This window comes from Bidens hawaiensis, unplaced genomic scaffold (genome assembly GCF_021521415.1).
Source record: "Bidens hawaiensis isolate Kalapana, Puna unplaced genomic scaffold, B.hawaiensis_p1.1 tig00027564_1, whole genome shotgun sequence".
NCBI classification, from domain to species: domain Eukaryota; kingdom Viridiplantae; phylum Streptophyta; class Magnoliopsida; order Asterales; family Asteraceae; genus Bidens; species Bidens hawaiensis.
This window is the reverse complement of record NW_027494466.1, coordinates 144,108-156,251: the sequence shown is the minus strand read 5'-3', so window position 1 is coordinate 156,251 and position 12,144 is coordinate 144,108. Positions and strand designations below refer to the sequence as shown.

Genomic DNA, 12,144 nt, shown 5'->3' with positions numbered 1-12,144 from the left:
CACCAAATGACTACATGTCTTATAGATTATTTTACTAGGATTACATTTTAAGTGTCTTATTAAGTTATATGATAATACGACCCCAAAGAATCATCCATCCTATTAAATAACTTTTTAGGACACCGGTTCTGTAGCGTATATTGTAAAAGGACCCCAAATGTTTATTTTTCCTATTAAATAGATTTTAGGACCCTATTTTACAAGCGTCCCACACAAAAGGTCCTAAAAAGCCCTTTTTGTTGTAGTGTCAACCTAATATTCACTCTATAATTTCGTTTTGATCTTCAAAAACCCGATTTCGACCACTATTCGTTTACCATCATCCCAACACGTTTCCAGGTAACTGATATATGGTTTTAATTCATCTTAAGCCGCTAATTAAAACTCCTAACATAAATTGATCAAATATGGAATGTATTAACAATTTTGAATTTCTAGGGTTTATGAGGAAGATGATGAACTTTAACATATTGTTTATAAATAACTGTTTTCATATAGTAATCAAACTATCATTCCGGTCTAGTGGTTAACTCACATGTGTGTGGCCGGAAGGACCCAGGTTCGAACCAGTGTCAGGCCGTTTTTAGTTTTTATTTTTAAAAATACCTTTTCTTTTATTTTTTTCATAAATTAATAAATATATTAAAAAATCGTTATATATTTAATAAAATTAATTTAAGTTAAATAAAATTAGTTATAAATTATATTTATCATTTTTCATCTAAAAACCAACTTTTTTTCCATTAAGTTCGTGAAACCCGATTAATATAACTTTGACATACAAACACAAACCGAGCTGCATCTGAATAATGGGTAAGCGAGCAACAAGCTGCATCGCTATCCCCTTTTGAATCGCAAAGCCTAATATACTAAATATCAATCATTGGTTCCTCGGGCTCTGTGAGCCACTGTGGACCACCTTCTGCACCCGCTTCAAAAAGCGAACCACCTCAAGAGCTAGGGAGCCAAATGTGTCGAAGGCAAATGGAATGAACACGTGATGATTCTCCAAACACGCTGCCTCATGCTTAGCAATATTCCTAGATTTAGCACTCAAAACTGCATGTCCTGGAATGAAGACACTGTCTCTCAGCCCCACCAACAGGGACACCCCAGTGAGGTCGACACACGCATGCTTACCCCCTACCCAGCCAAACACAAGAACGTCCGTAGGACGTAGGGTAGATCTTCTCTCTCGCGGATCAGTCAGAAAGTTAACAGGTGTCTCTTTCTTGGGTGAGATCACAGCGCGCCTAAGCACATCTTATAAGACATCTCTAACACAGTCGTGACGATACTGAATCCCGACAATTCCTTATATTATTAAAATATCTTTTCGTTAACTTCATAACACGTCAACATAATTGTTTTCATAATAAACTTTAACCGATAAAGTCATGATCCTTTGATATTAAAATTTTCATATTAACAATAAATTACTAATAAATATAAAAATGTTAATAAACCGTTAATATTTGTGTTCAACAGATATTATAATTCTCATGTTAACTAAACACTATTAAAAGGGTGTTGCTAAACGTACCCCCCCCCCCACTATACCATTTTTACTAAATGTACACCCCTTGAACTTATTAGATTAATTACTTTTAGCTCTTAACATTATTTACATACATATTAGTCCTTACACCATTTGTTTTCACTTATAATAGTCTTCACTACACATATCAAATTAAAAACTTTTAAGCTATTATTATTAATTAATTTTTTTGTATTAATTTTAAATATTTATAATATCTATTTTAAAATTTTAACAATATATATATATATATATATATATATATATTGTTCTATAAATATAATAATGCATCGATACATATAATAATAAAGATCATTATTATTATTTTCAAGGACAATAAACACCAAATAAAAGGTTACATCAGAATATGCCAAATAAAACTTCTTAAAGAAATTGAATGATCGGGAAATAAAAAAATTAAATAAAAAAACTTTATATTTTTTAATTTAATATTTGGAAGAGATGCCATAAAATTTAAAAAAAAGTGTTACATGTGAATAAGTCAAATAAAATTCTTAGAGAAATTGAAAGTTCGGGAAATAAAAAAATCTTTATATTTAATTTAATATTTTTAAGGAAGACCATAAAATGCAATAAAATGTTGGAGGGGGTAATATGTCAAATAAAATTCTTAAAGTAAAAGAAAGTTCATGACATGTGGTATGACAAGTAGAGCAGGGGGGTACCTACCCTATATTAAAATAATAAAATCGTTAAATTACCGTTACAACTTTAAATAATATTATAATATTAGTTGCCATAAAAGATACAATAAAACAAATGTTGAATCCCTAAAACTAAATTGTTCTAACTTTTCTAATCCCAATAGTTAGTCTTTAGTTTTTTGTATATTCAATTATAGTTCATGTGGTTCGATTGCTTCGGTTTCGCTAACTCTCTTTCGATTTTATTTCAAGTTTAGCTTCACTTTCAAGGTGGGTTTCTCACACCTCTTTTTACACGTTTACTTTGGGGGTAGCGTACATAACTTAAATAAATACTTAGTTTTACTTCGCTTCGTATATTCAAACTACAATTCGTTATCATGGACTTGTGTGTTTATTTGATTACTTGTTCAAAGATTACGTGCTCATGGTTTCCTCATTAAGTATGATCATATGCCCCCTTTGCACCATGGGCCTCGTTGTTATGAGTAGAAAAGGGACCCCCAATCCGAGTACATTGGTTGTTACCAATTGAAAAAAACATTACTTACATTATTACTACACTAAGTTTCATGAAATTGTATTATTTTTATGTATTTATATCAAACTTGTGTGAACTCACAAACTATTCAGTTAGTTGACTTTATTTTATATGTATGCTACAGTTACATTCATTAGAGAATAAAATGACGAATACACTAGAATTTAGATTATTTGAATAATAAACAAAGTTGATGTTTGTTTTATTCATTCATTTGTAATTGTTTATTTGAACAACTTGTGTACTTGAGATTTGAATGAATTAATAATAATACTGTCACATGTGTTTCGAGCAACTTGTATGTCACAATCGGACGTTTCCGCTTTAGCCGGGGTGTTACACTTCGCGTCACGCGAAGCCTTTTTTCTTCGTCCCTTCACGTAGCGCGAAGGGACCATTTAACAGGGATTTCTTTGGCATTCTTGTTTTCTGCATTGGAATGTTTACCGATTAATTCCGCTCTTTTAAGTCTTCATTCCAAGCCCATAAATCACCCGGATAAGCATTTTTAACGTCCGTTGAAACACGTAAACACGCTTGAAGTACCAAAGTTCACACTATATTTAAACTAAAACTAAACAATTAATATAATAATATACTTTTACCCCTCCATTAATGTTCAAGATGTTGTTTATGTTTATAATGTTGTTTTATTATTCATGTTTTACAAATTTAATCCTAAGTATTATATCATTTTTCTTTCATCAAATTAGTCAAAGACATTTAATTGGTCATAATAATTGATTAGTTAATCAAAATCAATAATTTCAAGCCTTATGACTAGCATCTTGACTAGTCATCAAATTAACTCACTTTGACCTTGTTATTAACAATTTTGAGTCTATATAAAGCTCACTCATTTTCTACAATTTCTTTGCCCAACCAATTTACACTCATTCCAAGCTTGTCAAATTCTCTCAAGTCTCAAACACATACACATAGTGGGATGGTCCGACGGGACTTACATGCGCCGCTTAACGCTTTCAACATCTGTTCTTATGCTTAGTGGTTCTCATTTTCCCCTATTACTACGGCTTCGGCTAAAGAAACAGGCGGACGACAATACTTGCTTTCATTTACATTATGTTTGAATATTTATTGCATGACGATCGTTAAATCGCACATTTTATATATATTTATATAAACAAAAACTTATGAAAACTCATCAACATGTGTTGTTGACAAAATATATTATTTTAAATGTGCTGCAGGTTGATACGATGAAGTATCGAGACAAGAAAACTAGTTATAACTTAGGATTATTTTAATGAATAATATATATTTAATTTAGATGTAATGTTGTTTGTCTCATTATCAAACTATTTATGTGCTTGCGAAATTATGTAATAAATAAGTATATTGTCACTATAAATAGTATTACGAGCTTATGAGTAATTTGTACGTTGCACCCTTGTGTATTCCATTTAAAGCCGGGGTGTTACACTGCGGAGGATAGATATAGCACGGTCATGCTCAGTCATACCTAGCCTCTATATATATATATATATATATATATATATATATATATATATATGACTAGGTTACTTACCCGTAGCACATGGGTTAGGATAAGTAATTTTTTTTAAATAATTATATAATGTGAAATACAAAAAAAATGTATCACATATATAAAGATATATTATACGATAAAATAATTACACATTACGTAATTTGGAAATAAAATGTTGTTAGTAAATTCATATATCATAAATTATTTATTTGTTATTTTCTATATGAAAACTTAGTTGTGAATGACTACTTTTTTAAACCAACTCGTGGACCAAAATTCATTCTAATTTTAAATTGTTTTGACATGAACAATGTTTGATACTTTAACCGGTTAAAGAAACCCACCCATTTCGTATTGGTTACTTATAAAAATCTAATATTAATAACTAATGCAACATATTTTATATTAAACAAATTAACATATTTATGATGGTATTAATTCTTTTAAATTAGAATGAAATTATTAAAAATTGAAAATGAAATATTAAAAAGAGAAATGTAATTAATATGAGAAAGAGGAGGAAAAATATTGTAAGGATCCTCGTAATGATAACATATGACATTAGAATGTTTTATTTATTAAATAATATGCATTTCGATTCTCATACAAGGCGTCTACTCCCAAAGAAAATCCCACTACTTTACGCTACGATTCTGCAATTTCATCTACGCAAGATTCAATAAGTATTTTTTCTACCTTTCACTTAGTTGAATTCAATGTTAGTACCTAATATTCTTGTATCACGTATTCACATTGCTGGAGTTGAACTTTATTTTTTTTTTTATATAATTACTTAGTAAAATTACGTGTTTATGTTTTCAAACTTCTTAAACCATGATTGTTGACTAAAGTCTTTAACTAGTGTTTTTTTAGGTGATTGTGCGTGGCAAAATATACATCTTTGGTTTTGCATGATGGTCTGTATTCAAAACCCGGGTATCCCATAGGGGCGGACTTACTTGAGGGTGGGGGGTAGCGGACTTGTCCGACGAAGTGAAATTTCTTTTTTTACTTTTACGTTTTATGTATTATGTTACCCACTGAAATTATATTATGTTACCCTAAAAAGGTTTTAGGTTTTAAAACCTTTCAATTATACCTAATAGCCGTACATATATTAGGCAACTTTGTATATTTAGTAAATTAAGAATTAGTCTCAAATTACAAGATTTGTATTGTATTATAAATACACATTATGTGGGATGAAATAATCAAGCAATTATTCATTATTTATCATGGTATCATTCCTCTAAGATCCTAACCCTACCCCTCAACCGGTGCCTCCCACTGCCGCCGGTCTTCTTCCTCCCTTCCTCTCACATTCTCTTCATCCATTATCCCCTATTCAGGCTGCCATGGATCCCAAACTCCATCCAGCCATGACCATCACCAATATCCGCAATTTCATTCCCATGGTTTTGGAAAAGGAATCGCCTCACTTTACCATATGGCTGGAACTTTTCCAGATACACTGTCGAGCCTACGAGGTCATCCAACACCTCTCCCCAATGCCTGCCGAACCCGCGTCTTCTTCGTCCTCTGAAACGACGGACGCTGACCCGAAGACAGCCCTTTGGTCTCGGCTGGATGCTCTTGTGCTCCAGTGGATATACGGGACCATCTCGACTGATCTCCTACACATCATCTGCGTCCCTGGTCAGTCGGCTTTTGAAGCCTGGACTGCGCTTCAGAAAGAATTCAATGATAATAGCCGCACCCGTGCCATCTTCCTTGGCCAAGAATTCGCTAATCTGAATCTCGCCAACTTTTCTTCTATGTCCGCTTATTTACAGCATGCGGAACTGTTGGCTGCCCAACTACAAGGCCTCGGGTCTCCCATCGACAACCGTATGCTCGTGCTTCAAGTCCTCACAGGTTTGACCGAACAGTTTGATGGAATATCCACAGTTCTGCAAAACCGTGATCCACTTCTGGATTTTTCTGAAGTTCGTTCCCGTCTCACCAACGAAGAAGCCAAGAAGAAGCGCCAATCAGCAGCGGCTGCACAGCTCTCGGCTACTGCCTTAGCCGCTGTTGCAGCATCTCAGCCATCCACCGACGCTGCTGCAAGTAACCGGAATAGGTCTCGGGGTCCTAGACGGGGTCGCCCGCGTAATAATAATAATAACAGGAACCGCAAGCCTCAAGCATCTCCAAACCACCCCTATATTGTTTTTCCAACTTCCTGGACAGCCAACCAGTGGTCGCAACTGATGAACAATTCTTCTCAACAGTGGTCGCAGCCATCCTCGGGTCGTCCACCTTGTCCGTATCCATCCAGGCCGAACCAACAAAACAGCCAGGGTATATTAGGAGCTCATCCGGATCAGGCGAACTACTCCTACACCCCTACGGACATCGAACAAGCTCTCTATACAATGGCTCTCAACCCACCCGATCATGGCGTTATGGACACCGGTGCCTCCTCCCACTCAGCCAACCAGCAAGGTATTTATTCCCCGTCCAAGTTTAATACGTGCACTAATAAATTTATAATTGTTGGTAATGGTCAATCTATTCCTGTTGTGGCACAAGGCAACCAAGTCCTACCACCACCCTTTCCACCATTAAAATTAAACAATGTCCTTTTTGCCCCGCACATCATCAAAAACTTAATTTCTGTTAGACGACTAACCACTGATAACCTTGATTCTATTGAGTTTGACCCTTTTGGTTTTGTTGTGAAGGATCTCAAAACTCGGGCGCCCATCCTTAGATGCAACAGCACCGGCGATCTTTATCCGCTCACCGCTCCTCTCCACACTACTTCCAACCAACCATCCGCCTTCACCACCATCACACAAGATCGTTGGCATCAACGTCTAGGACACCCGGGAAATAGTCTTTTACATTCTTTAAAATTGTCGTCTTTCATTAATTATTCCACAATAAATAACACTTTGTGTGAACCATGTGTTTTTGGGAAGAGTACTAAACTTCCTTTTTATGATTCTATGAATTCTACTTCTATGCCTTTTGATATTATTCATAGTGATTTATGGACCTCCCCCATCCTTAGCACGGGAGGTCACCGATATTATGTGTTGTTTCTTGATAATTACACAGATTTCTTATGGAAATTTCCCCTTTCCCATAAATCACAGGTTTTTGCCACTTTTAAATCCTTTTACACCCACGTCAACACCCAATTTGAGAGAAGAATAAACAATTCCAATGCGACAATGGAACCGAATATGCTAACAACAACTTTTACACTTTTTGTGACACAAATGGCGTGCATTTTCGGTTTTCTTGTTCGCACACCTCCTCTCAAAATGGCAAAGCGGAACGCAAAATCCGCACCATCAATAACATGCTTCGCAACCTTCTCGCGCAAGCATCGTTACCTCCTAACCTTTGGCACCATGCCCTTGCCACCGTCACATACTTATTAAACATTCTACCCACCAAAACACTAAACTTTAAATCCCCCACCTCCCTCTTATACAATTGTCAACCAGAATACGACCATCTACGTGTTTTCGGTTGCCTATGCTATCCCATAACACCCTCCACAACCATCAATAAATTAACCCAACGCTCACACCCGTGTGTTTTCATTGGTTATCCTCCAAATCACCGTGGCTACAAATGTCTAAACCTCTCCACCAATCAAATCTTTATCTCCCGACATGTCAACTTTGAGGAAACCATTTTCCCATTTGCAATACAATCCCCAACCACAGCCCACACGTATGACTTCCTAAACCCAACCTTAAACCCTCTAATATGGTCACATGTCTCCCCTGGCCCAACCGGCCCACTGCCGCCCCAACAATCCCCAGCCCAAACCTCCACCACCCAACCTAATAACTCTACCCCAGCCCACACTTCAACCGACCAGCACACTACCCAATCCCCTACTGCCCAAGGCCCATTATCTCACTCTCATTCGGCCCAGTCCTCAACCACTCCCTCAGCCCACTCTCTTACCCCACCACCCTCACAAACTCACACCCCTAACACCTCTACCGCTTCTACTACACCCGGCCCATTCACCAACCCATCACCTAATCTACCCGATCCCGTACCAGCCCCAAACCCACCCCCTGCCGCAGCCAATACCCATTCTATGCGCACCCGCTCCATGAGTGGCATTGTCAAACCCAAGCACCTTTTCAACCTTAACACCACTACTCTTCAACCAATTCCGAAAAATCCCAAGGTTGCTTTGTCCACTCCAGAATGGTATAGTGCCATGACCAACGAATTTAGTTCCCTTATTAAAAATAAGACCTGGGAGCTTGTACCTCGCACTCCCGACATGAATATTATTCGTAGTATGTGGCTATTTAAACACAAGTTCAGGTCTGATGGCACGTTGGAACGGTACAAGGCTCGGCTCGTTTGTGATGGCCGTGGTCAGCAGGCAGGTATAGATTGTGGTGAAACATTCAGCCCGGTTGTTAAACCGGCCACTATTCGACTTATTTTGTCACTGGCTCTGGCTCAATCCTGGCAGATCAATCAACTGGATGTCACTAATGCTTTCTTACACGGCACTCTACATGAGACAGTCTATATGCATCAACCCATGGGGTTTCGCGATCGAGACTACCCTGATCATGTTTGTCGCCTGAAGAATATGGTCTGAAACAGGCCCCTCGGGCGTGGTACCAACGGTTCACTAATTTTGTTCTTTTGCAGGGTTTCCGCCAAAGTAAATGTGATAACTCATTGTTCATATATAACCAGGATCGTGACATTGCGTATCTCCTGATATACGTCGATGACATCATACTTACTACCTCCAATGAAGCTCTTCGGGGTCGACTAATGTCCAGTCTTGCAGGAGAATTCTCAATGAAAGACTTGGGGCCCTTGTCCTACTTTCTGGGTATACAGGTGACTCGTACAGGCAACAATCTCTTTCTCTTGCAATCGGCCTACGTCAAAGACATCATCCATTGTGCGGCTATGGATTCATGTAAGCCGGTTGCCACACCAGTCGACACGCAACCCAAGCTCGGTGCAGACACAGGTCCCCTTTATGATGATCCGTCCACTTTTCGTTCTCTTGCAGGTGCTCTACAGTATCTCACGTTTACACGCCCCGACATCTCCTATGCAGTGCAACAAATTTGCATGCACATGCATGCTCCTCGGGTTACTCACTGGAATGCCTTGAAACGAATTATCCGGTACATCAGGGAACACCTAATCTTGGTCTTCACCTGGGTCCTTCTGACACTGGTTCTCTACGCGCTTATACAGATGCGGATTGGGCTGAATGCCCTGACACGAGATGCTCAACATCAGGTTACTGTGTTTATCTAGGCGACAATCTCATTTCCTGGTCCTCTAAACGGCAGTCTACCATCAGTCGCTCCAGTGCAGAGGCTGAATACCGTGGAGTTGCTAATGTTGTCGCTGAAATCTGCTGGCTGCGTAACCTTCTTCTAGAGCTCCAACGCCCACTAAACCGTGCAACTATAGTTTATTGCGATAATGTTAGTGCTATCTATCTGTCGGGTAACCCGGTTCAGCACCAACGCACTAAACATATCGAGCTTGACATTCATTTTGTTCGGGAACAGGTTCAAAAAGGAAATGTTCGTGTGGTTCATGTGTCGTCTCGCCATCAAGTTGCTGACATCTTCACCAAAGGCTTGCCACGCGTTCTCTTCGATGACTTTCGATCCAGTCTAAGCATCGGTCCTCCCTTCGTTTCGACTGCGGGGGAGTAATAGCCGTACATATATTAGGCAACTTTGTATATTTAGTAAATTAAGAATTAGTCTCAAATTACAAGATTTGTATTGTATTATAAATACACATTACGTGGGATGAAATAATCAAGCAATTATTCATTATTTATCAATACCTTTCAAAGTTTTTTTTTTTTTTATCAATACCTTTCAAAGTTAGAAAACCTCCAATAACTTAAAATCCATGGAAGAAGAAAGAGAATGAAAAGTGGGGAAGATGAATAGGATCGTGTGATTATTAAAAAAAAGTAAATTATAAGCAAACTTATTATTAACCTCTTTTAATTCTACACAATTATAAATAATACCCTTTAGAGTTTGATTTGAATTTAAAATCACTTTATAGTTAAATATTTCACATTACTTGTTAATCAAATATTCTAGTTAAATTTAATAAATAAAATTAATATGCTTAATGATATGTTTTGTTTTTAGATTAGCTATTTGATTAAACTTTTTATTTAAAATTAATGGTTTACAATTGTCTTTTATTTTCCTATTTAATTCAATATCGTGTTTATCAATATTTTTGTTGAGTGAATTCTAAAACTACTCATTAACAATATATGTTTAATTCGATCAAAAGATCATTGTATTATTATGTTAATAAGTTTGAATTATTTTACAATATCAATAAGCAAACAAGTTTGGGTTATTTTGGGGTGACCCATTATAAGCCAACTTGTTTTGATCCGCCATTGTAAACGGGTTAACTGGACGTCGGTACGCTTGCAACACGAGGTCGGGCCCAGGACACGCCGAACACGTAACTAGACAAATGTACATGCGAAACCCTATATTGGACACCGCTTTGCGCGAAACACGTAATTAGGCACCGGTAAAAAAAAGTCTTAATGAACGGTTAAGAAAAATTTTACGCTACCCCTGAAATTATTGTCTAGATCCGCCACTGATATCCCATTATAAATTAGTGAATTTTAAACCTTCAATTTACTTGGTTTTAAGCATTATTTTAAAATCATTTTATTTTGAGAAAACATTATGTTTTTGTAGGTAGCTTTCCTGTTGCATTGTCTATACACACCTTTTGCCTGCGTAGTTGTTCGCTAGCATCTAAGCTTTGGCACAAAAGATTTAATCTACAATCTGAACTTGAATGGCTGGGGCTGATAGAAAGGGGGATTTGGAGCAGGTCCGAAGGTTAACTTCCAACTACTACATCACGAATTTTCCTGGAGTAGCAAAAGAATCTGGTTTCAACTTCAAGATCTGGGTCGGATTGCGGATGTTTATGTGGCTAACAAAAGGAATATGGCTGGGAGAGTCTTTGGTTTTGCAAGATTCTTGAATGTGAAGGAACCATTGGAGTTGGAAAAGAAATTAAATGAAATATGACATGAAATTAGTTGCAAATCTATCAAAGTATGATAGGAGAAGGGAGAGTGGAAGCTGTGCAGGCTGTGAGGGTTAAAGAGGTGGTGGGCAGAAAGAGTGGGTCATGGGGAAATACTCAAGACATCCCATTTAGAAGCTTATGGGGAAATACTTCCTTTTCTTTGGTGGCGGTTGAATCTTGTGGTAGATCAGGTGGTATCTTCTGCATCTGGGATCCTTCATGGTTCAATCCTATGCAGGAACTAAAAAACAAAAATTTCATTTTTCTCTCTGGTAAGTGGGTCGGGATTGAGGTTCGTTTGAATATCGTTAACGTTTATGCTTCTAAGATTTCGTCTGAGAGGAAAGCGCTTTGGTCTGAACTTCTTAATTTGAAAGCTGACTACCCTGGGTGGTGGGTTTTTTTAGGTGATTTTAATGAAACGAGAGTAAAGGAAGATCGTCTACCGGCTTCAGGTTGTGAGTCGGACATGGCGGCTTTCAATACTTTCATCGCTTCCACAGGGTTATTTGAGTTCAATATGGGTGGGCGAAGATTCACATGGATGAGTGATGATGGTAATCATTTGAGTAAAATTGATCGTTTTTTGGTTTGTAAAGATTTTCTTGGTAAATGGCCTTCTGGTACAGTCACGGCTTTACCAAGAAATCTGTCTGATCATTGCCCTTTGGTTTTTTCTGCTAGAGATTTGCGGTATGGTCCTGTTCCTTTCAAGTTCTTCAACTCTTGGTTGTCTTGTGAGGGTCTGTCTAATGTTGTCAAGGATTCTTGGCTGGATGACAGAAATTGTATTTCAAAAGAGCTCAATTTAATGAGAAAACTATAA

At 37.4% G+C, this 12,144-nt stretch overlaps 2 protein-coding genes across 2 annotated transcripts; both read left to right on the top strand.

Annotated features, from left to right (window-relative positions):
* The first annotated feature begins 5,608 nt into the window (after positions 1-5,608).
* LOC143575637 (uncharacterized) lies at positions 5,609-9,940 on the top strand. Its single transcript, XM_077059949.1, has 4 exons — positions 5,609-7,065; positions 8,562-8,820; positions 8,949-9,359; positions 9,404-9,940. Exons 1-4 carry the CDS (start codon positions 5,609-5,611, stop codon positions 9,938-9,940), a joined length of 2,664 nt encoding a protein of 887 aa, XP_076916064.1.
* A 1,406-nt stretch (positions 9,941-11,346) lies between these two features.
* Positions 11,347-12,144, top strand: LOC143575636 (uncharacterized). The gene has a single exon (XM_077059948.1). It carries the CDS (start codon positions 11,347-11,349, stop codon positions 12,142-12,144), a length of 798 nt encoding a protein of 265 aa, XP_076916063.1.